Source organism: Haemaphysalis longicornis, unplaced genomic scaffold, assembly GCF_048455015.1.
Source record: "Haemaphysalis longicornis isolate Haplotype H1 unplaced genomic scaffold, Haemaphysalis longicornis Haplotype H1 scaffold_5, whole genome shotgun sequence".
Taxonomy (NCBI): domain Eukaryota; kingdom Metazoa; phylum Arthropoda; class Arachnida; order Ixodida; family Ixodidae; genus Haemaphysalis; species Haemaphysalis longicornis.
The window spans coordinates 20,286,137-20,311,374 of NW_027526385.1; the positions used below are offsets into that span (position 1 = coordinate 20,286,137).

At 43.4% G+C, this 25,238-nt stretch overlaps 1 protein-coding gene across 3 annotated transcripts in view; it reads right to left on the bottom strand.

Annotated features, from left to right (window-relative positions):
• Window positions 1–503: 503 nt before the first annotated feature.
• The window catches only part of LOC144137951 (transmembrane protein 130), a 48,658-nt gene continuing 23,923 nt past the window's right edge, over window positions 504–25,238 (bottom strand). Inside the window, exons 6-9 of one of the 3 annotated variants that reach the window (XM_077669989.1) lie at window positions 23,763–23,980; window positions 10,630–10,751; window positions 8,572–8,766; window positions 504–3,617 (exon numbers count right to left, since the gene is read on the bottom strand). In XM_077669989.1, coding sequence (XP_077526115.1) covers window positions 3,510–3,617; window positions 8,572–8,766; window positions 10,630–10,751; window positions 23,763–23,980 — 643 coding nt within the window. In that variant the 3' untranslated portion in view covers window positions 504–3,509. Of the gene's footprint in view, window positions 3,618–8,536; window positions 8,767–10,629; window positions 10,752–14,049; window positions 18,023–23,762; window positions 23,981–25,238 lie in introns of those variants that run through there. The other 2 variants (XM_077669990.1, XM_077669988.1) reach the window with 2 other exon arrangements.

The following is a 25,238-nucleotide window of genomic DNA, read 5'->3' on the forward strand; positions in this document are numbered from 1 at the left end:
TGGTCCAGCACACATCTCCGAAAATTACAATGCCCATAAAGAAAACATGTTTAGACATAAAAGCTGCGACTATTGTAAATCGTAAAGAGCTAGAACCACAACTATTTGATAATGATAACCCAATTGGATCATACATGTCCATCACCCATTTCTTGGACATCTGGTAATGGACATCCAACCATCCGTTCGGCACTCGCACCCAAGGGATATATTACGGATGTCCTTGGGATGGTTCAAAGCAAACACTGCCCATCTTAGGAACATCCGACAGATGTCCGAGCTGCATTTTCAGATATTCTGAGGATGTTTCAAATAGGAAATTTTCAAGCAGAAATGTACGAGGATGTCCGGCAGATAACAAATCGTATTTTGAATGTTCCCAGGACATCTGGTTAAAGCTCCAGATTGAGCTCATCAAAGATTTTGAGCTAAATTGAGAGAAAAAGATCTCACACACAGTGCCAGAAATACATTTTGTAGCATCCATAACCTGCAGGAATAAGTATTTGAGTGAGATAATTTATTCCAACCATTCTCAAAGAACAATCCAGAGAGTAACTGCTAAAACCATGTGAAGGATATTTAAACGTGACCGACACTCTTAAATAACACAATAAGTGCAAAATATACATCTTTAAAAAGTAAATATAGGGAACAATATTGCAACTCTTAACACAAACAGGCAATGTCACAACCAACATGTAAATTCTAAAAAATTATAACAATGTGCGTGTGAGTAACAAAGGTAATACCACACGTCTGTTCAAGGAGCAGGACACGATAGTACATCAACGAAAGCCCTGAAATAAGCTTTGGCATGAGGTAACCAGCACAATCAATAAATGCCCTTCACAATAAAACACAGAAATGCAAACACAAGTAACAGGCATTTCACAGCTTATTAACTAACATAGAAAACAGGAAACTTTTTTAAAGCCTGGAAGGTGTTGTGCTAATTAGATGCAGCAAGGTGAGAGCTAATAACAACCGTCATAGTGCTGTAGTGCAGATAATCATGTCCTTATAGTGTGCAGTGCTCTATTTAACAAAATCGTAAGAGCAGGAACGATTTGTGTTTGCACACATTTTACTAGGTAAGTACAAAGACAAGCTGCTTTAGAGCATAAAATCTAAAAACCGAGTCTCAAAAGAGTTCTGACAGCAATCTACAAAATCTACACCATTGAATCATAGCTGCATAATAGGACATCTTATTACCTTTCTTGCAGGCTTTAAAGTGCTGTGCTAAATGCTGTGCTTGGGTACAAAAAACAAGAATAAAAGAAACTGCTATATACATAATCACAGCTCTCCACTTCGGAAGAGTTGACAAAAAGTAGAAGCTTACGTATAGCCCTAAATCACTTATATCGCGCAATATCAAGTGTTTAAACAACATAAACTGCCTAAATATTAGACAGGTTGTTATAATGATGTACTAGTATGAAAATACTATCAGCATTTAAAAGGGTAACTAGGAACACTCTCGATTATTTCTTAGACACAATTGAGCACGGAACATGCCAAAGAGATAAAACTTGTACTATCATCAGTTTTAGCCGAATGCAAAAGGTTTTAGCATTCTTAAACTGGTTCCATTCACGTTTTACACCAAGCTGCAATCATGAAAAATTTGTGATGAAAAAAACAACAACCGTATTTTCATACCTGTTAAATGCTACCCTATCAATGCTAAAAATACTTAGCGTTTTTTTAAAACAATTGCGATTCCCAATGGCTATGTATACCTTGTGCAAGTGCTAAACAAAAACTTGCAATAATAACCTCGATAAGAAAATCAAGTGTGGAAGTTTTTCATTGTATCAAAGAAGTTTTTCGTTGTATCAAATTTCCCCTGAAGAAATAAGTTCCCAGTAACTGCCAAACTCGAAAATTTTTATCTGAGACTTTCTCCCAACTGTAGGCAAAACATGCCCAGTACTCAGTGCTATTAGCACCGTGAGAATTGCATTTTGATGACCTGCGAGGCAATAACTTCGAGCTTAAAAAATAAAACCACACTATAACAAATCTGCAATATTGTTACCCATAAAGACATTCTCCCCTACGCGGTTAAACATGTTAAAAAATGCATTTGCGTGCTGTATAAGGCACTAGGCAATCGCCCCTACCCCTAAGCTCTTAACAAAGCGAGGGCTAGGAATTTCACCCTACTGTGTGGACGGAGTCAGTGTAGTACAATGAGTATTTCCCAATAAAAAGATGTGCCTTCTTGGATATTTGAAATAAAAAAGACAACAAAAGGCCAAAAAAGAAGAGTACTATCAATAACTTGTGTTGCGCAATTCTGCACAAAGGTTCAATCGTATCGCTGGTGACATCAGCGCATGGAACCTGGGCCTGATTGTCTTCACAGTGATGTGATCTAAGGTTGCACTGAAAACGAAGCCCTGCACTTCTTTTCGCTCATTTAGTACTACATGACATCATTGAAAGAAAAACTGTTTCTAATGTGACTTCATGCACTCTGGGTCAATTGCCAATCGTTTGGTAATAAACAGGCACATAGAAGGCACTTATCACTTATCTGTACCTATGCCCGTTACTTAAGCATACAAAACCCACAAGCATGACACCTTGATAGCACAACTGTATACAATTCAGGTGGCCATTCTAAGTGACCTGTTTTGCTGACATACCTTAACTTTGCCCTCAGCACTAATTTTGAACCCAACTCCTTAAATTGTTAACCAAAGTATGTTGCTTATCTTCAAGAACATACTGTCCCTAACGACTGCTTCTTGAAAAACAAGAATGCATATTCTATACAACTCTATGTGCCCACGGTGCAATGGGGGCGTGACAAAGTTGCCAAACTTGCATATGTCAACATCGCAGGTCAACAGCGAGGTTTTTGACTAGCTAAACTGCTGCTACAAAACGAGAGTTATTTGGCAGCCACAAAAGAAAACTGACCAGAGTAGTTTCTCAATGCACACATTTGGCAGAGCTCAAAGGCATCAAGCATACATCTCTGAATCCACCTGTCGGCGAAATTTTCGATCTAAACACAGGATGCAGGCTTGCAAATAAAAAAATGAACCTTTTGAAAACTTGACTCTAAAACCGGAGGAACAAGCGTTCTTAAAATTCCAACGGTGTTTTGTCAGCAAGCACTGCTAAAGGCTTAAAACATATTAGACTACAAACATAACACAAGTTCATTGTTGGTCAGCAGTAGAGCACACAACCAGAGAGCGAGCATTATGCTACCAAATTATGCACAAAACGTAGCATTATGCACAAAACATAGAACATCAAAAACTGCGTAACTTTCACTGGTTCACTGTAAAACTTAGCACAATAAAGTACTAATACAACCGACAAAACTAGTGATGCTGCAAGCCCAATTGTGCAAGCTTAGTGAACATTGCCAAGGTGAATGCACAGCGCAAAAGATGAGGACAGAAGGAAAAACCACAAGACAAGCTGAAGTCAATGAGTGTCTTGTGTATTTCTTTCGGCACTCAAATTTTTGCACTGTGCAATCATGTCGGCAATGAATCACTGGTTCGCCCAATCTTCCACTCTACCACTTGGTGCATCGCCTTGGGTGTGGATGCTGTCAGATGCCGCCACCGCTTGATCACAGGCACCTGTATGAATGCATGATAAATATATACTAGAATCAGTTATAAGTGAGCTGACAAACAGTTTCTAGTAAGAAGCAAGCATCAAAATGAACTATAAAAAAACACACACTGATGAACAAAAAATTTGCTCCACAAAAGCTATGGCATAGTCTTTGACAATGCTACCTGATCAGAAGAATGACAAACTGAGCGAGTTGGGACTGGTTCATTGTAAAACACTGCTCAGAAACACACGCATAACAGAAGAATAAACGTACGACACAGGCGCATACTATCAACTACGTTTCATTGAAATCAAACAGAATTTATATTTCGAGCGTAGAAACCAGCAAAAAAAGATTAACCAGTAACTCACACGCGAAGAAACCACAAACATGAACATTCAACACTTTTTCCACGATCATCACAGCGTTAATCTGTTAATCTGTTTTTGCTGTTTCCCACGCTCTGTATACATACATAAATTCTGTTCAATTTCAATAAAACGTAGTTGATAGTCTGTGCCTGTGTAATACGTTTCTTCTTCTGTTATGCGTGTGTTTCTGAGCTGTGTTCTACAATGAACCTGATCAGAGCCTAGCCATCCATGTCTTACAATGAACCTGATCAGTCTAGCCACCCATGTTCTACAATGAACCAGATCAGAGCTTAGCCACCCATGTTCTACAATGAACCTGATCAGAGCCTAGCCACCTATACTGCCTCAAGGGGGAAGATGAAAAGAAGCCATAAATTATGGTTCACGCAATGTGCAGCCATAAGGGATGCTTCATGACAAGCAAACTGTTAAGTACTAGGCTTAAACAAGTGAGCGCATTTTGAAGGTGTAGCACAGTCAACCGTATTGTCAGGTGATTGAGACTTTGTACGTAGGCTTTACTTACTCCAAAACATTTCAAGCACACTTTTTTACGCAGCAAATATTTCGAACAGGTTCATTTTATACTATAAGTGGCTCTCAAATTTTTTAGCGTTGGATCATAAGATTTCTCTAAAAACTGCACGAATGTAGAGTAGTGTCGCACCAAGCGCACAGCATCTCCAAGTAAAACCCACGAGGAAACAGCACTCGTTTTGGCTTGCACCACAGATGACTGTTTCAGGAAAATGCCAATTCCTTGAATCTTGCTAGTCACGCTTCTTGAATAACTAATAAAATTCATTGGTTCCTACGTTGACCACCTGCAGAGCTTAGACAGACCGCCCACATAACACTGCGTGCTGAAATTAAATTTCCAGCATTGCAGCAATACTACATGTTCTTCGACGAAAGTTACCTACGTGAATGAACAAAAGTAAACAGAGCTTGAAACGGACTATCTTGGTAGTGCCGCATAACACAGGCAGCTGGTGTGGAGTCCGTGGGGTAAATTTTTCTTAATACGTGTGCAACAATATTCACAGACATGATGGCTGCTGAGTAGGCACATGACAGTGCAGTTCAATCTAGAAGCTGTGCTCTGCTCACTCTGAAATTTTGTCTTCCCTGTACAATGTAAAATTTTAGCTTTTGCAACCCAACAAAGAAACTGAAAAGAGGAGAAAGTAGATGTAACACATACAGCGCCCATCCCCAAACAAGTTTGCGATAAACAGTTTAGTACGATAGCAAATTTTTTTCACGCATCAATATCTGAACCCAGATCAATTTTGCAATCCAAAGAGGTCTAAATGCATCCACGGCTAAGAAGCATTATTTACCAACATATAAGCACTGCTCAATATTCCTTCGAAAATCTTGCTTAGAAAATGATTTTATTTTCATTCTTGCACTAAACTTCTAACAGAAATTCATGACTTGGATGCGCAATATTCTGGATAAACGAAAACACAAACAATTATTTGGTCAATTAAACCTCAATCTGATCACAAATGATGGTGACTTACATAGAGGAAAGGTCATCATTCAAAGCTGAGGTCAGTGAAATCTCTAGCATGTTAGAATTTTTGGATTTTGACTACTGGAGCGAAACATTAGTTTTTAAGGTGGCTACAAAGTTAGGAAGTTTTGGCAGCGAACAAAATCCATGCACTGGTCAAATATCAATGCGCTGCAATCTATGGTAAAAATCCCTAAGCATCTTAATTGCACATGTTATCTGCCACAAAAGAAATCAATGCCCCCTTGGCTTGAAATGTGAAATCCCAGCATGCGTTCAGCTGCATTACCTTTCGCTGCCACACTAAGTACATCCCACTGCATTGAATGAGAATGGTAGTTTTGGACACTGTACGGGCATTCCCACAATTATGGTAGCTGTTTACTTGGCCCTGAAAGAAATTCTTAAGTTTCAGGTACTGAAGCAATAAACGTCCGTGTCCGCGCTTCACTCCCCCATGCTTTATCCATTCTTTACTCCAACATCCACGCTTTACTCCACCTTGAAGGCTTCCCCTAAACTGCTCAGGTAACGAAACAGTGCTGCAGCCAATCACCCGAACATTACAACCTTCCCTTGCTAAGGGCTCACTCTACTCATGATGGGCTGGCCTCCAACAAAGCAAATAAAGAGCTAGAAAAATTTCATTAAAATTTTGTACGAAAATTGCTAAAAAAAATATCATTCCCAGTTTGTTATTGGAAAAACTAGGTAATCGATCGTTCAACTTTTTTTGACGAACTGATCAATGCTTTGACTGTGATTGATCCTCTTCTTCCATAAACAGCACCTGTTACGAGAACTGTGATGTGCTTTTGCAGCCACACCAACATTGCAAAAGGACTAAATAACCCCAGCTGAAACGACTATGAAGATGCCTTGAAACATACTGCTGGCACAAACTGCGAAAAAACTTCTTTTCCACCATAATTCAACTCTCTAAAGAAGACTAAGAACACATGCAATGATTCTGACAACTTAACCTTAATAACCTTAACGACAACTGTCAAACACAACGTACGCACTCTTGTTCCTTTCACAGGTGTATACATAGATGTTATGTTGCAAATGCTCGACCAATCACGAATCACTCAGTAAATTGGTGAAGCCCCGGGATTCACCCAGGTTCATCGTTTTTCCACTGACACACACAACCCTGGTCAAGTACCTTTGAAGATGTGCCAACATGGCAACACAACAGGATGAAAAGCCTCATGGAGGCTTTCAGTTGGAGGAGTTAAGAATAGGACCAGCAATTTTGTGGCTTGAACGATTTTAGTTCAGCAGAGGTCCTAAATTTCAGGGTGCCAATATGTGTCAAAAGACCAACAAGGAATAAATAAAAAAATGTAAAAATGACCTAAAAAAAAGCAATCCCAGACGTTAGCTCTTCAGCAATTAGCCCAGAAATGCTTCCAGCCTTAAAACACACCTGTGTACACATCTATTCCTAAAAATTCTGCACATACATAATGTATGTCTTTTCTGCACATTTAGGCTAGCAGCAGGCCTCCTTCTGACTTCAGTCTTGTCCTCACACATCACTCGAACTCCTCCTGTATCACTAAGAAGTGTTCATTTGTCCTCTACATGAACCTGTAACCATGCTGATAACAGTGATCGTAGGGTTTAACGCGCCGACGCAACGCAGGCGATGCAGTGTGCCGTAGTGGAGGGCTCCGGATTAATTTTGACCACCTGGGGATCTTTAACGTGCGCTGAAATCTCGTACACACACGCGCTTTTGCCTTTCGCCTCCATCAGAAAAGCGGCCACCACAGCCGGGAATCGAACCCGCGACCTCATGCTCGGCAGTGCAACGCCTTAGCCACTGAGCCACCGCGGCGGGTCCCACGCTGATAAGATTGAATCTCCCAATAACAAAGTGGAACTGAAGTGTGGACGACAGCCCCAAGAGAAGCAACCCCTCAAAAAGTTCACCCTGGACGACAATTCTACCAGATCTTTCAACCATCATGACAATGTCGATGGAGATGCCGTGACATATGAGCAGATGAATGCTTTGCATGACAAAACGATTCGATCCTGGTCTTCACGACCGTTTTTCTGATGAAGGTGAAAAATGAAAACTCTTGGGTAGAGGGATTACGACACATGCTCTTCGCTTGGTCTAAATTAATCTGCAGTCCTCCATTATGGTGTGCCACACACATTGCCATTGTGTAGCTTCGGCACATAAAGTGCCCAAAATTTGATTCAGAAAAAAAAAATGTATCCTGTATCATACACTTTCATACAATAATACCTAGAGAGGAATCTGGCACTGGTGTCAACACGAACGGTGAGAGGGCATTTACACTTTCACAGGACTGATGGGCAGAAGTGGAAATGGATAGCTTGGGCTCAAAACGTGCATATGACTGCACAAATTATGCCTCGTAACAGTGAACTGTTCATCGAGCAATTTGCTGGTTACAAATTATACTGTGCACACTAAAGTTAAGTCAACATATACAGGTGCTGAATGACATAAAAGAGCGGTTCTAATAAACAAGCAGACGTATGGAGTACATTCGCACGTAAGTTTGCCACATCTACCGCTGTCTTTGTGCTTTCATGCTCAAACACCGGCAACGAATCATCAACAAACCGTGGGACTTACAATTTTGTTTATACTAGAATATTTCTGCTCAGCATGGCACCACCGCAGTGCGACATTGAGTTCAAAGGAAAATGTATTTCCGAGTCCTTTTTCTCAACATTCTGCATAAAGCCTATACTAGTAAAGGCGTGCAAATCATTACCACGACAAAAAATAAATTGCGTGCACGATTGAATTCGCAGAGCTTTCCACAAGCCACCAAACGTAAAGCTGTATCCACTTCTACCCATATCATCCATCATGGTGGACAACCACAGTGCCAGATTCCTCTCTAGGTATTACTCTATGAAACTTTGAGCCCTGTATAAACAGTAAGTTAGGTAGCAAAGCGCAACTGAACTCAACTCCCTGAACTTCCTGCATGATGCCAAGGGTACATGGATCTCTCTGGTGGCCTGCCTGCCCATGTCACTACGCACGTGAGTCAGACGATGGTCCCGTAAGACCTCCTGACCAGGTGTAGATCCTCCCGGCTCCCTGACACGGGATGCCGGGTGCCGGAGGGAAGGTCTCCAAAGTCCCCCTCGCTGTGCGTGTCCCTGCTGCTGATGCCCAACAGGGCCTGCACAAGGGCGCGGCGGATGCGGTCGGCGAAGGTCATCTCGACCAGTTCGTCCGAAGGTGGTGCGTTGAAGTCAAAGTCGGCAACCTGCATGAGCGGAAAAACAAAAGAGGTTGTGATCCAAACATGTATGTACGATGCGTACACATTGTAAAGGCAATTTATACATATCGAGTGTACAATACGTACGTATCGTATAAACCAGAATAGATGTTGTGATCAAATGAAGCAGTTATTCGCCAAATTTTAATTTTAATACGGCAACCATAAGAGTGCAAGCACCTTGCAAAAGAAGGAGGCCCAGAACAGAACCCTGGGGCACACCACTGGTTGCTAAAGTGATGTCTGTCTGTTAACACTTCTATAGTAATATCATTCTTCAAGGTAGCAACGTACAAGAACCAAAAATAGAAGTGTTGACATATCTGGCACGACGACCTTGGCAAGCAATAAGTGGTTGACTATATCAAAGGCCTTCCTCATGTCACAGTAGATGATAATATTGATCAATCAATAAATCATTTATTAATGAGCACAGGAACAGCCTGAGGGCCTATGTGCTGCACATGAAAAAAGAACAAGCAAGGTACGATGCACATAACTCACAAGTAATGAAATCATGAGATAGCGCTGCTAACACAGAAGAAAAGTACAGTACACACTTTTGTACACCCAAATGTACGTGCACCCATACACAAACACACATACACACACATAAAACAGTACAGTGCCTAGAAGTAGGGCATGTGACACCACACCAGTGATTGCCGTACACAGATACGTTACAAAAATATATATAAATAACAATGCAAAACTGTGTGAAAATGAAGTATATAATGAATACACATGTAGAGAAGATAAGACATTGAATAAAGTGAACTGCAAAAACATAGAAATGATCGCTTTGTCAGCATTTCACACTGAATAATAGTAATAATAATAAATAATCAGTCTATTCATGCCCACTATAGGATGCATATCACTAAAGAGAAGTATTATTAAATTAAAAATTAAAGCATTAAAGCAATAAGAAGTTTTTCTTTGTCCCACCCAGGTTGCTGTTACATACATTTCCTGATGTTGCAAACACAAAAAAAGACAGGTGCATGATATGACACACCCAAGGATATTTAACTACCAATGTAAGTTGACAGCTGTACAGACACATGAGGCCAGAGATGGCAAAATTACTTCTGAAAAGTAATTAAATTACATTACTCATTTACTTTCACAGAATGTTCTAAAATGTAATTAAATTACATTATAAATTACAGGTGGCTGAAAGTAATGACATAACTATTCCTTTTCAAAAGTAATGAAATTACTTTGAAATTAACAAATTCATTCCTCACACTACCAACTCATATACACTTTCTTTACACTCATATACTCATATATACACTTTATTTACACTCATGAAAAAATGCGCGTTCCTAGCAGCGAGCTTACACCAGTGGCAAGTGTAACGAAGCCTTGAACACAATCTGTATGTGTTTGTTTAACCCGACTGACTGTCGCCACGACACTCCCGGAACGCATGAAAAGGGAATGAAGAGGCACGAGAAAGCAGGCAGAGCTCTCATCGAAGCGTTGTTTCCTTTGCGTTCGTAGAGTTTCAATACCCAGATACTTTCTGGGCATTGGAACCCTACTTGGTCAACTTTTCTTGGCAAGCTTTTTGTGCCGCAAGAGAAGCGGACAGGCTATATCGTAGTCAAAAGTAATTGGGAAAGTATTGAGTAATTCTCATGAAATTACTGGCCTGAAGTAATTAATTACATTACTAAATTATACCAACACTCAAAAGTAATTCGTCACATTACTCATTACAGCAAAAAGTAATTTAATTACTGTAATGTCATTACTGCCAAGTCTGCATGAGGCACAGGTTCGTACATGAAGCCCCCGCATGCGTGAAACTCGGTAGGCATAGCAGCGGCTCGCACCCACCTCGATGCGCAGCTGAGCCCTGGTGTGCATGTGGTAGGCAATGCCCGAGGCGACGATGACCAGGGCAAACAGGGAGCACAGGATGGGCACCAGGATGGTGGACAGCTGCCGCTTCTGGGACACTGGGATTGGCAGTCACGCGGGAGAGAATGAGAAAGACGAGAGCTATCCACACAATCATGGGACTACTGTTATCGAAGTGATTGGCTGACAAATAAGAATGAAGTTGTTAACTTCACAATTGATTGAAGTTGCTCACTTGCTCAGCTGTTACAACAAATTTTGGGGGATCCCATGCATGGGCATAAAGAACTTTGTTCTGTTACGTATTATTTGTAATAGTAATATGGATACTACGCAATACATGATCTATGTATCTATCCATATGTACTGTAGACAGATATTGATAGAACGGTAAACACAGTAGTAATATTACGGGAAGCAAAGAAGTAGGCAGTGGCGGGTAGTGCAGAGGAATTTACCACAGATGACGACAATGCTGTGGCTGGCACGTAGACATACTAGCTTAATTTCCCGGCCGAATTGTAAATATTTGTAAATGCATCGTTCACATTTTTCTTAGTTCCCGTCTTTCCGCTGTGTAACAGTGTGTATTACATATGTATTACTATGCTTATTTCTGCCATCGTCAATTGGACATGAATCGGCTTTTCAGCACACGCAAACCCCGCCACACATCACTTAATCCCAATGCTGAGAGCTGATGCTTTAAAAATAAGCCGACAAAGATATTCCGCATCATTATGATAGTTTGACTGGGTTTTGTCCCCTTCAATGTGTTGTTTACGGAGTGTTGGTATCAGGTTGTAGATGCGATCAGATACATTGTTGTTTCACGGTTGCGGTGAGTTAGGCAATGCTATTTCGTTACTCTGCGTGTGAATGAAAGGGTTCAAAACTTTAATTGAAAAGTTATGCTCACTGAAGCGAGACACTACATAGCCTTCGTGTTGCTAGTGTGGCAGCAGGAGAGATGGTGATGAGATCTGTTATAGAGAGATGCGATCGATATACAGTAAACCCTCAACTCGAAGTCGTACAACCGGCTGAAAATTTCGAGATAAGTGGAGTTTCAAATTCAGCAAAATGCATGAAATTTGCCCCCAGCTAATTGAAACAAGAGATAATGCCGGTAACAAAAGCTTCACTGTACAGGGGAGCTTTAGTAATACAGGCTCAAAAATTCGCAGGAAAAACGAACAAATTTTTATTATTGCGGAAAGGCGAACTGCGTGATGCTCGCCTGTTTCGCGTTTGCAACTGGTCCCAGAAAAGTGTTCTCGAGCTGCCGAATGCATCGCATCAATTTTTGGTCGCTACCACATTATAGGAGGTATTCGTTGAAAAGTTTAGCTGTCAATTTCTTCGCTTGGAAACAGTGGAAACAGCCAGAGACATGGCCGATACGCCACGAACATGGCGCGGCTTGGGCCACTGCGCCCGCACGCTGAAGCAAAAAAACGCCGGCGTGCGTCATCTGCTCCGTTTCAACCAGATTCTAAACGCGTTCGTGTCAAAAGAGTTCTTATTAGTCGCACTCACATTGGACTCGAGGCAATACTTTGCGTTCGTTGAGGTAGAGATTGTCATCGTGCAACACAGTCATGTGCTTAGCACGGACAAGTACCGCCATCCCACGGAGCCCGACGTAACCAGAGACGGCGCACTCACGCGGTTGCCTGCATGCGCACCTCGCCAGTGAATACAAGCAATACCTTGTTGCAAAGCAGGCGCACAATCTTTGTTGTTTCTGTCATTGCAAGCACTTAATTGCAAGCACTTAACTAAATGACTCCCTGGTTAAAGGTGACCGTCCCGGTCAAGGCCGCAATCCGTAGAAGATTGTGGTGAAAATGAAGGACGGTATGAGAATATGCAGTGAAGTTCTTGCCACCACGGAAGAGGATGATGGTCGAGGTGAGCGCCAGCCCTGGAGCACAATGGCCAGCCGATGCCACAAAGGAACGCCCGAAGGCCTCAAAGACGTGTACGTGTTCGTATGCGCGCTTATGTTCAGCTCTCCCAAGCACATTTTTGCTGTGACTTGATAAGCTAAATGGTAAGTATACAATGACTGTTGTGTCTTCAATGGTGCATTGAGTGGAACTCTTGAAAGCACGTGCACTTTCAATAAAGCTTTCAAGCTAACGTAAATGCAAAGGACATGCATATTATGCTCAAGCATTGAGCCTTGAAGGCATCTGCCTCCAATAGTATTCGTAAGCTGAATAGCAAATAAACAAATGAGTTGTCAGAGAAATGCTTTTTTATGGTGACGTCTTGACCACAGACATCTGTCCTAGCCTTGGCCAGAGAAACAGTAAGTGCATGAGACAAACGCTTTCGGTTGCACATTATCCGTTACTATTGAAAGCACACGAGTTGCATGACCTTTGCAAGCTGGACTAAAAGTGCGGCAAAGGTGGACGTGTGCTTAGTGGGGTAGACAAGGTGAAAACATCAGAAGAATGTCAAGCTACTCCGGCAATCTCAAACATTGGTTGCTTTGGCAACCAGGCACAAGCTGCTCTCACATTTAGTTATGGTTGGGTGGTCACGGTTAAGCTCAGAGCCCCACCTTACGGCATATGGTGGAAACAGACGTCCCACTCACTCAAAGTGTGAAGCAGACAATTCGTTTGGCATTAAAAAAATATAGGATGCGATGGTGAAAATTACAACGGGGTTAACCTGGGTTTGCACTGCCCGAGTGCAGCACAGCCCGAGGTTGTTAACAGTGGTTCATTTTCCACCACTCTGTGGTGCACACTAAAAAACTGAAGTTTTCAAGACGTACCACTTTCAATATTAACACATGAGGTTGTTAGAAAAGATTGATTGATTGTGGGGCTTAACGCGCCGACGCAACGCAGGCGATTAGGTGCGCTGTACTGGAGGGCTGCGGATTAATTTTGACCACCTGGGCATCTTTAACGTGCACCGAAATCTCGTACACACGGGCATTTTTGCTTTTCGCCTCCATCAGAAAAGCAGCCGCCGCGGCCAGGAATCGAACCCGCGACCTCGTGCTCAGCAGCGCAACGCCTTAGCCACTGAGCCACCGCTGCAAGTAAGGTTGTTAGAAAAGACCGAATGGCATGGTAAAAACAGCTGCAACCGCTATGTAGCCCCAAGATCACTTCAATGACAATAGGTATGTGTCCTAATGAGAGGAGAGTAATAAATTGAAAATGAATTTGTGGAGAAACTAATAAGTTTGCAGTTATGCCATTCAGCGCCGAAAAAATTACATCGATTAAAATCCGACAGTGACCCCAATACAGTGCACTATGATGCTGAAATGTTCAGAACCAGTGGTCAAGCCCGTCCGCAAATCTTTTTCAAGGCCTCCTGACTTCATTTCCACATTATGACCAACTTAAAAGAAAGAAACAGGCATTTCACCCTCGTATGTTTATTGGCCGACAAGGTAAAAAGTGCTCTCCGCACAAGACTAGGCCTTTCAAAGAACAGACACACAAAAGGATCCATCAACAGAGCAAGAGATTATGGATGCAGAAACACGCCAACCGAACAAAAGAGAATAGAATAAAGTGAAAACACAGAGCAAGAAGACACGCACCATACACTGTAAAGTCGTAGTATCACAAGTGTTTCGCCACACACCTATAGCATAGGTAAACTTTTTTAAAAAATTGAAACACATTGGCCTGCAAGTCCTTTTGTCCAAAAGTCCGAACTTCTCAAGAAAAGCTGCCCTTTATCGTAGTCAGTGCAAGTGTATGATAGACTGATAAATTTACAATAGATTGCTATACAACCCAATAGTGGAGGGAAAAGTATATAGGGACTGGGCTTGTCATCTTCAGTGAATGGGATACCAAGACACAGGCCCTGTTAATGAGGTTGGCGGTTGGGAAAGATATCCTAGGCGCACATGCTCAAACCTCAAGGACAGAATAAAATGACTAATGACGAAGGAAGGAAGGAAGATGCTGACGATGACATGGGAGAGACCACAAGCTTTCTTGAATAGCTACAAGGGAGATTAAACACTCGGGGAAAACATGCAACCCAAAAGTAAGGTAAAAGATGTGTAGACATAATATATATAAATAGATAAATCTATAGAATACAGAAGGTTTTTTGCAGTAACCTGACACACCAGTGGTTAGAACAGGCATGGTACACTGCATTAAACGTTTACAGCCATTTGAGCTAGCCCTTGTTTTAGAGTAAATGGCCAACAAGTTCACTCTGCCACCAAGTCTAAAATGCTGAAAGTAGACGATATTCCTGAAAAGACCTTGCAAATAAGGTAACTGATTTCAGTGACACCAACATGCAGAAAACGTTCTCACTGTCTGTTCTTACGATAGCCAGCTACATAATTCAGACAAATGTACACACCCAAGTGCAAGTAAAGTCTCACGATTTCAATTAATACTTCCCTAAAACAACGAGAAAAATAAAACACTGAACACGTTTAAATTATTTCCAATTCAATTACAGCCACTATAATTGGTGGCCCTCTACAAGGTATGGAGAGGCAAAATATTACATCGAAAGAAATTCCTTTTCCCGAGTATCACTTCAAAGATGGGTGTCAGTTATAACCCTAATTCAAAGGAGAGCATATCCAAAGTGTGAAAAATCCTCAGAGGCATTTATGGGAGTTGCGTGGCGTGATATCAGAAGAAGAGCAACGAGATTCCCTGAATCGGAGCTTCACTGCAAGCCAATGTATCTTCAATGTGGCCATACCATGCAATAGTCTAGGTTTTCCTGTTAGGTAAGTGTACTTGCATGCATTATTCACAGCTGATACCTTGTACTTATACTAAGATTGGAAGTGATTTTGAATAATCACGATACATTAGCATAAAAGGCATTAGCCCATTTGATAAGTGCTTGCTATGAAAGAATGTGCTCAGAGTGTCTCTGATTGGCCACGTTTCAAGCTGCAAACAAGATAAGCTTCATACCAAAACTACTCTTTTATTTGAGAATTATATTAGAAATCTAACCATTGCAGAAGGGCAGACTGCGATTCGGACGCCTCAGGGAAACGAGACTTCCTGAATCGGAGCTTCACTGCAAGCCAATGTATCTTCAATGTGGCCATACCATGCAATAGTCTAGGCTTTCCGGTTCGGTAATTCTACTTGCATGCATTATTCACAGCTGATATCTTGTACTTATGCTAATATTGGAAGTGATTTCGAATAATCACGATACATTAGCGTAAAAGACATTAGCCCATTTGATAAGTGCTTGCTATGCAAAGAACGTGTTCATAGTGTCTCTGATTGGCCACGTTTCAAGCTGCAAACAAGATAAGCTTCATACCAAAACTACTCTTTTATTTGAGACTTATATTAGAAACCTAGCCATTGCAGTAGGCAGGCTGCGATTCAGACGCCTCAGAGACAGACACCTCTCAACTATAGGGCTTCAAGTAGGACCATAGTGACAGCAAAATGTTTGTACTACAAGAAGGCCTGTTTCGAACATAGATCATTTTCACAAGATACACCATGTGCTGAAATGACCGAGCTATCCTACAGAAACTGCAAACCTCTGGAACTGAGCGCAAAAAGTGAAGTCTCCACAGCAACCACACATTTCGCACCAAAACACAAACAAACAGAGTTTGAAATCAACACTCCCTGTATAGACATTGGTACTTTCTTCAACTCAGGTGAGAATATTGATCATATACTGACGTATGGTAGAGAACCTCAAAAGAGTGGCTATTTGCATCCGGAACTCTCAAACACTGATATGGACTGACGCCCCACACTGCAATTGCATTTGCGCTGGAGTAGAAACAACTATACCATAATAAAAAGGTTTCAACTAGCTCTGCTTCTAATGAGCTATTTAAACTTGTTCTCATATTAGAGCAATGCAGCCATTAAATCCCATTTATTCAAAAAAGCTATTCTGTTGCTCTTTGGCACAGTTATTCAATTCATTTAAAAATGCCTACGCTCACCACTACGCTCACCACAAATTCTACAGGAGAGGAATTTTTTGTTCAGCTGGGCGCAGATTTCTAGCGCACAAGTATAACTGCAGAATCCCACTGAGTAAACTTGGTAGTCCTTGAATAAAAACTCCTCAAGGCTTCATTAGCATCTATTCCTACCGGCTTCCTGGAAAAATGCAATCAAGTGAATGTCATGAGGACACTGGGTGCAAAAGCCCACAATTCATCACCTAAAGCACACACTACCTTCCAAGCCTCCACAGTGATGTGTTGGTACCTTCAGCATGTTCTCTCAAGACATTCCGCACTTTTTACAAGTTAGCATAACAGATCACTCTAAATGACACACAAACAATAGGCCAACATAAACTAGATCACTCACAACCCCATGTCCGAAATATTTAATGGCCAGTACCAGCCAAGAAGGAGGCTACCATGCCCCTAACCACTGTATCCAACTTCTGGTTAAAGTTAAGCCTTATATCTCGTATAATAACAGAAAAGTATGCCCTTGAGAGTACTCATACATTCGAAGACCATCCGAAGGCCCTCTTTCTTCCAAATCTGCCACCATCACTTTAGTCCCAAAGAAAGCACTTCTGAAAGCTTTAGCACTAGTACCACCAGCAAAAGCTGCAGGCAAAAGTGTACAGTCAACAAACCACATCTGCATCTTGCCTCGCAATCAAACGAATCTCCAAGGAATCTCCACCAGATTTGTACCAGCGAACACTGTGCAACACACCGTGATAAGCTTCAGTGACCAGCACCAGAACAGTCCTTGAACAACGTCCCTCTCCATTCTCACTCATCACCATGGTAATTAAAGCGCCGCCGTGTTCCCGAATCGTTCTCCTCGAACCACTCCCAACTATCCACGGCTATCCACAGCCGCATCCGTAGCCGCAGACACAGCCTCTTCTAATCCCGCCCGTCACTGCGACAACTAAAGCACCGTAACGTTTCATTAGCTCTCCGCCACGCCTGTCCTGTCACCACCACCCGTCACCGTCTTCTCAACGGGCGTCGACGGCTGCAAATCCGCCATCCCGTCGCCGACGCCCCTCCGAAGCCACCCGCTCTCCGAAAACTTCTCCCCGTCATCGCTTGCGTAAAGGCCGGCACTTTGCGGCATCGTCAGGCTGTCTTCCTCTCCGATCGTTCCTGCACTCTCCGCGGCGTTGAGCGGTCCCTTGGAGAACGAAGGGAAGGCGTCCCTCCAGGCTCCCAGAAGATGCTCCCAGAAGGTCTTCTCGGTGAGCTCCAGGTCGGGTCGCTGGAAGTCGAAGTCGGCCACTTCGACGTGCAGTCGGTTGCGCGTGTGGATGTGGTACGCTATGCCTGTCACCAAGATGACGAACGCCAGCAGCGAGCAAGTGATCGGCAGGATTATGGTCGACAGGAGGCTCGTCGAGGGCACTGCAAACGTGGGGGAGAAAGGCAGAGAGAAAGGGCGGGAAAAGAAAAAAAAACACCGCTGTGTCCATGCCCCCGAGAAACGAGAAACACACTTGAGGAACGAGTGGAAAAGAGGTTTTTCAAATGAAGTCACTCAATTGATCGACAGAAGGGTGATTCGGGGAGGAAAAGCGGTGAAGTCGGCACAAACGACACTTGCTTTCGCAGCGAATGCCGATCCAAAGGTCCAGCACCGAAAGCGGAGAACGAATCGAGCGATCAGGCAGAGACGCAGCAAGGGGCAAGGAGAGATGCACCCAGATCGAACAGGCACTAACAAGCCACATTGACACAGCTTTGCACACAAATACTGGCTTATCCAAGTCATAGTAGAATCACAACTGTGCCAAGGAAAAAAAACTGGCTAGCAGACTTGGTCAACACATGCTTCGAATGAAACGCAAAGCAATGGGACACAAGAAGGGCCACACTACTGCAAACCATGTTTCCCCTACTTCAGAAGCACAAAGCAAAAGCAACAAGGAAGGTTTTGTCACTCCTTTTCAAAGAGATAAAAACCAAGCCATGACAGATGGATTCTCACGAGAGATGAGTTTCCAGCCCTCAACCAAGTGATACAAAGCCCCAACGAGACCACTGCAAAAAGCGAGCATGCTAAAGCTGTCAGTACTTTCAAACAATCCAACCGCCACACAGGATGCCGAGAAATGCGCTAGCTGGAATGTCGCAAGATCTGAAAACTACTAAAGCGGGCAGGAAGCAGGCTTCACACAGTGTGAAATTCTCTCGAAGCCAAGAAGGCATGGCACAATGTTGATGCAGGCTCAAAATAATGCAATGCCAAGGGTTAGTTCCAAGCATGCAAAGGAAATGTAAGGAGAGCAGTCTTTACACTTGGGTCAGACCACCAAGTGTGTTTTCACAAGGTTGATACACAAATGCCCAGCATTCAGACTGCACCCTTCCCCACTCTGAGAGTAGCTTTGGCAGAAGGAAAATTCAAGCACACAAAATGGTGACACAAGCTCTGGTGTAGTGCGGCAGATTGCCAGTTTTTTTTGTCAGTTAAGTCGTTTGCAGCAAGGAATCAGCAAGCGCAGGTAGCAGTATGCAAAGCATGGTTTGAAATGGAGGAAACTTTCAGAGCAGACATTGACAACCCCTTAAGCACCAGTGGTCGCATGGATGAATAGCTGAAGGGCGTCATAAAATGAGAACACTAAAAAATACATGCGAAATATTACACAAACAATGTCACTGCTGTAATGACATTGTTCGCGTACTGTTTCGCATGTATTTTTTAGTGTTCTCATTTCATAACACCCTCCAGCTATTTTCACATCTTCACTTTCATATTGTTAGATTTAAAAATCAGCTCTGATGTATAAGATTCTTTTAGTAGACTGTACCGCCCTTGGGTGCGGAGTGTGATTTTTTTGTTTTTATTTTTAAAGCAACATCGAATTGGCTTATTTCTAAAACTGTTTTTGGCCTAGCGCCCATTTTATTTATTTTGAATTGGTTTAAACCTGCGATAACTTTGCTGGTGTGGGTTTTGTCCTCGAACTTTTTTGTTTTTTTAATGCGTAGATTAGAGTACAGGAATTAAATGGGATTAAATGGAGGAATCTTCCAGAGTAGACCTTGACAACCCATTAAAGTACCAGTAATAGCATGGATTCCCCTGAGTTAACTAGAAAGAATTCGTACCTATGCTTGAATTAAGTGCATTTCAAATGACGGGGCAACCTTTTACCTGACAATGAATTGCTTTGCCCAAGTGTATTCAGGTATATGCTTATTTCACTTGCTGTAATACCACTTTTGATACTCTTCCGGTCCACTACATTTCTTAGAACCAAATAAAGTATAAGAGCCATAGCATCAATTCTTAACACTGGAAGCATATTAAACAGTTGATAATTCGAAGCTTAAATGTAATTAGTTCAGCAATTGATGGGCCTTGTTAGACAAGCGCTCAGTCGCTGCCATCTTAAACCTGTTAGAAGCCGTATCTTTATCTTCAACTTTCCACTAAAGCGTGCATCTTTCCTCGATTTTTCTGTTACTCATGTAGTAAAAGACAATGCAGTCATTCTGAGTTTCCCCACCATATATCTTCATTCAATAAATTTATCTGTTGCACATGTACTCCATTTTTCTTTTTCTATATGACATGGCCTAGAGGCATCAATTCATTCTTGCCTCATTGTACTACAGTGTAGACCATTTATAACGTAACCGCTTATAGTGCGGGACCGGATATAACGCGGGTTTTTGCGACCACCGGTTTGCCTCCCATAGAACTCAATGCATAAGCATACCGCTTAAGATGCGGTTCGCCGAAGCACAATACCGTTTATAGTGCGGTTTTTCGGCGGGTCTGCTGATCGACCGGCGCAGCTGAGGCATCGTTTTAGGGTAGCAAAAGAAAAAAAAAAGGGTGAAATCGGCCATCTGACGCAGCGTGCACCCCTTGCCCTCCTCTAACGTAGACACCCAAAGAAAAAAAAATAGGCACCCTTTAGTTCGTGCGTACCTGATAACCACAACTGACCTTGCTTGATGCATCTCGGAAGATAGCGACAGTATTCCCATCCGCGCGCGGCAAGTTGCTTTTATTAATCGTGAACCACATGGCCCGTTTTCGCGCTCGAATCGTGCACATCAGCGTTGCGCGTATTTTTTTTTTTCGTGCTCGTGTCGACGATTCCGCGCTCGCGGTGGCTTCTTCGCGTGGCAGTGGGAGGAGCCTGACAACTTGCACCAATGGGGAGACGCGTACGTAATGGCGGGAGATTCGAAGCGCTCCGAGCCGGCTAGCCGCGCCCACACCGTGGCCGCGCCAGAGATGTTTAGGCTTACCACCGCGGTATTTTTTGATGGGCGCTTTCACAAGCAGCGTGGATGGCAGTTTATATTCCACTTTTCGCCCACATTATTAGCTCCTTTCTTGCATGAGCGTCTTCGCTTGCGCCCCGTGCGGCATTTCAGCGAGCGGTTAGAAGCGGTCGCTGGAACTTACTGGAACTGCCTGCACCGCTTCACGGCCAGTGCCGACGCCATGTTGCCGCCTTTTACCGCGCCGCTCACACCACGCCAGTTGTATCCGCGCTGGCGTGCACTGCACGTTTTCGCGATACCAAATCTACCACGCGGTTCACGCTTTAGAACGTTGTTGCTGATAAGCCACCGCTCTTTCCCTTTCCGAACATTCGAGCCGCGCGAAGCCGAAGATTTCCACCACCAGTACGTTGCGCTGATAAGCAGCCGCCTTCGGCATCGTGAACACAAGGTGGGGTAATGATGAAAAAAAAATCCCGCTGGCGTTCTTATCACGTCTTGCGGCATCTGTTCATATATGCTAAAAACGCAGCCATGGTCTCAAAACAAACACAACGGAAGTTAAAGCCGCGCTCGCCGTTTGTGAGACTGCGCTTTTGCCCTGCAGCAGCGGCTGATGTTAAAAATAACACGAAATATAGACCGTGCCTTCGTTTTTAAGTGCTGTGCGTTTCAGTGATGATAAATATAGGTTGACTTGAGAGATAGGTGGCGATGTGGTTGAATTCGCGCGTGTTTTGGTTATAGTGCGGTACCGCTTATAGTGCGGATTTTTGCGGCTCCCGCGACATACGTTATAAGCGGTCTACACTGTATTTTCTAGCATTTGATTCACGGTTCGTGATTCTAAGGTCTCTAAACTGCGTTTTTTGAATAAACAACCTCACATTCGGACACAACTAGACAGGTGCTTAGAAGAGTTTTAAAATGATCCCTAGTATTCCCCATCCCCACGATTTATTGCAATTACCGGAGAAACCATCGAAATGCGCCCCTTATTTGCCTGTACATTTCTCTACTCGCCACAAAGCCCTACACAGGACAAGACTGGTGGTTTAGCCCTTTGTAGATATTTAACAGTAATAAGCAAAATGTTCTCTTTGAACGGAAAGAACCACCACCAACTTGCCCTACCAGCAGTTCTTCTAATGTGCAGAATTTTGGCGAACACTCTCATGATTTCCGCCCCACAAGAGAGGCTGGGCCTGAATGAATGCTCTCATCTGACGTGCCTTCAGTTCAATTGCCTTTGGTGTAACAACTGACAGGAGCTTTGCGTGGGGCAACCACAAACGATGAGAGATGCATTCTAACACAATACACTCAATCTCTTGGGGGGCGGGGGTCAGAGGTTGCTACGAATGGCTCGACGTTCTGCCCACAAAGAGCTTTATCTTTGTTTGCTCAGCGATAAAGAAAAACCTCCCTTATCGGCTCTTGTTTCCTTCGTTTCGCTTGCTGGCATGCAATAGGTTCGCTTTTCAGGTGAAACAATCGGAAAAAGTGACTGTGAGTGCATGTGGCCAGTCGACAGGCACGTGGGAAACTGCAGTCTGCAGTTCCACTTGAATTCTTGGGAAAAACACTGGGGTAGACCCATCTTAAGACATAACAAGTCTGTCCAAATACAGCTAGTTTCAGAACCAGCTTTACTTGCATGAACTTCCTTAAAATTACCGTTATTGCTTCAACTTCCTTCACACTTAACTGCACTGGAAGGTTCTCGTGAAGATGTTTGTAAAAACGGCGCGTTTCTCAACTGTCTTTCCACACACGCACTGTTAGCACGATGCACGTGCATTGGCAGACGTGAATTTTCATAATTTAGTTCACAGTCGCCGAGGGGAGATTTTGAAGTACCAACTAAACTTTGAAATAATCCCTCGCACGGAAACAAAAACCAACATAAAAGACCAAACAGCACAGACGTTCTTGAAATAGTCTGCTCGTTCAGTGTCTGAAAAAGGCGCTGCACTGGCATACCATCCCCAAAAGTGACGCATCAAGGGAGAGAAATCAGTTGTTTCTCTGAATTTCATTTGGCAACGCACATTTTCATGAATTGCACTATTACGTCAAAACATAGTTTCAGATGTGATTGCCCGATGCAAACAAAAGCTTTCGACGCCTGTCCTCGCTTTCCCATTCTTTTTTATGACACAGACGCGAACGGCTTTTGGCTCTGTTACATAAGGAGGAACTTGTGCGCATTTTGAACCAGGCTCTAAACAGTCCTGATCCATGGTTTAATTTTTTGGCTCAAAATAACCAAAATAACCCCATGAAAGTGTTTTCAAATGCACAAAGTTTATTAAGAAGCCCTCATTCAGCAGTTGGCACTAGCTGAATTACTAATTCATATCAAAGCTAAGCATCCCTGAACCATGCCAACATCCACATGTTAGGCAGCATGACACAAAAGCAAATATACATGCCAATCAGCAAGCCAGGGCACAGGTAAGCAAGCGCACAAGTGGGCGGGCAAGCACAACCACGAGTACACGAAAAAATGAGCGAGGCCGGTCATCTCTACGCTTCCTCGCATATCGTCGAGGTCAAACGTACTCAAAATAATTACGCAAAAAAAGGGGAAACACGGACGAACTGAAGATGGGCACACACGGTGCAAACTTCCAAGGTAGTTGGAAGTTTGTGGTGTGTGTGTCCATCTTCGCTTCGTCCATGTCTCCCCTTTTTTTGCGTAATTATTTTATTTAGTTATGGAGTACCCACATGCCCAGGATGGTACCTTTATTAGGTCAAACGTACATTTTACGCTCAGCACATGCGGAGATTCGGGCAACACACATTCAATTACAATCGCAGTGCACACGGGAATCAAGAGGCCCTGAAACAGGCTCTCTGTGCAGCCTGTGCGGGACGCGGCTCCACTCACCGTCGTAGATGTGCACCTCGATGTTCTTGACGTAGGGGCGCAGCTGGACGATGTTGGAGAGGAGGATGGCGATGAAGTGGGAGCCGTCCTGGGGGAAGTAGTGCACCAGGGGGAACTGGCACTGGTTGGTCGAGATGGGCTCGTCGCACGTCAGGTTGGCCGTCGAGTTGCTCGTCGTGTTGCCCGGCAGGTACTTCCAGCAGTAGTGGTACGGGGCGCTACGATGGGGGGGGATGCCACGTGGGAGGGAGTTGATGGTGAGTGAGCATGTAGTTCACCTCACAAGTTGCTTAAAGCTACAAGGTGCAGTGCAACACGGTACTAAAAGCAAGGGCCTTTTCTTGTTCTTGACTGTGCCAATAAACATTTTATAAGGGACTTAAGTCTGCAGCAGTACTGAAAGACAAACTAGTTGGTATTAATTCATCTTGGTGGAAAAAGTCCCTAGGCCGAAGAAAGAAGCAGACAACACGGTGCTTAAGTCTTCTTATGTGCTTTGAAGGCAAAAGTCTAGTGTACTGTTGTGATGGGTACCTTTTATATAGATGTCTGCCTATGCTTAATCTGTTTTAATTCACCTTATTCTATTTTACGTTACCCTAATCCATCTTAATACACCTTACTGATCGTTACTATCACTCGCTAATCAACCATTCATCCACCTTATCCCAATTTACTGATTATTACTATCAATACCATATTTACTCACATGATGAACCCCCTCCCCCCCTTTTCTTGAGAATTTACTTTCTTGCCACCTTGCACAAAAAAAAGTGGAGGGAATGTGTTTTTATCTTGGAATGGTTGCTGATGCCGTAGACGATCACAGTAACTTGATATCGTGCCACAGTACGTGCAGAAATGCTAAAAAAGCATTGTAACAAAAAGAAATCTTATCAGTAGCCGGAGACGTGGGCGCGAATGCCGTGGCTCACAATTTAAAAATTGAGAGCTTGCGGAGCGCCACCTGCTGAACACAAAACAAACCTTCAAATGCTGTGGCGTGCGAACAAACCACCAAGCGTACTCCGCACTCCTTCCCTGCTCTGTGCTGTTCCGGTGGAGTGCGAACAAAGTCCAAAACGTACTCCGCACTCATTCCCTGCTCTGTGCTGTTCCACGACTTCGCCATTACACTCAATGGTTTTGTTCAGCTGTGTTCCGACCTTTTTTTGTGCTCCTGGTGCGTGGCGTATGATGGGCCAGTGCATGAGCTACACAGTCGACTTTAAACTAAGGTGGTGGAACATGCGTTGATGCACATGGAAACCACGCGACTGGGCGGCACTTCGTGTTGACCCAGTGCGTCTCCGCTGCTGGCGAAAACAAGAGGCTTGGGCGATGAACAGATATCGTCGTGGGTTTGGTTATCCCAAAGAAGGGAGGTTTCCCGGTGTAGGAAAAGAGGTTTTGGAGTGCCTTGACGGCACAGAAGACTATGTGCAGTGGGCCGACGACAAAAGTAAAGCGGCAAGC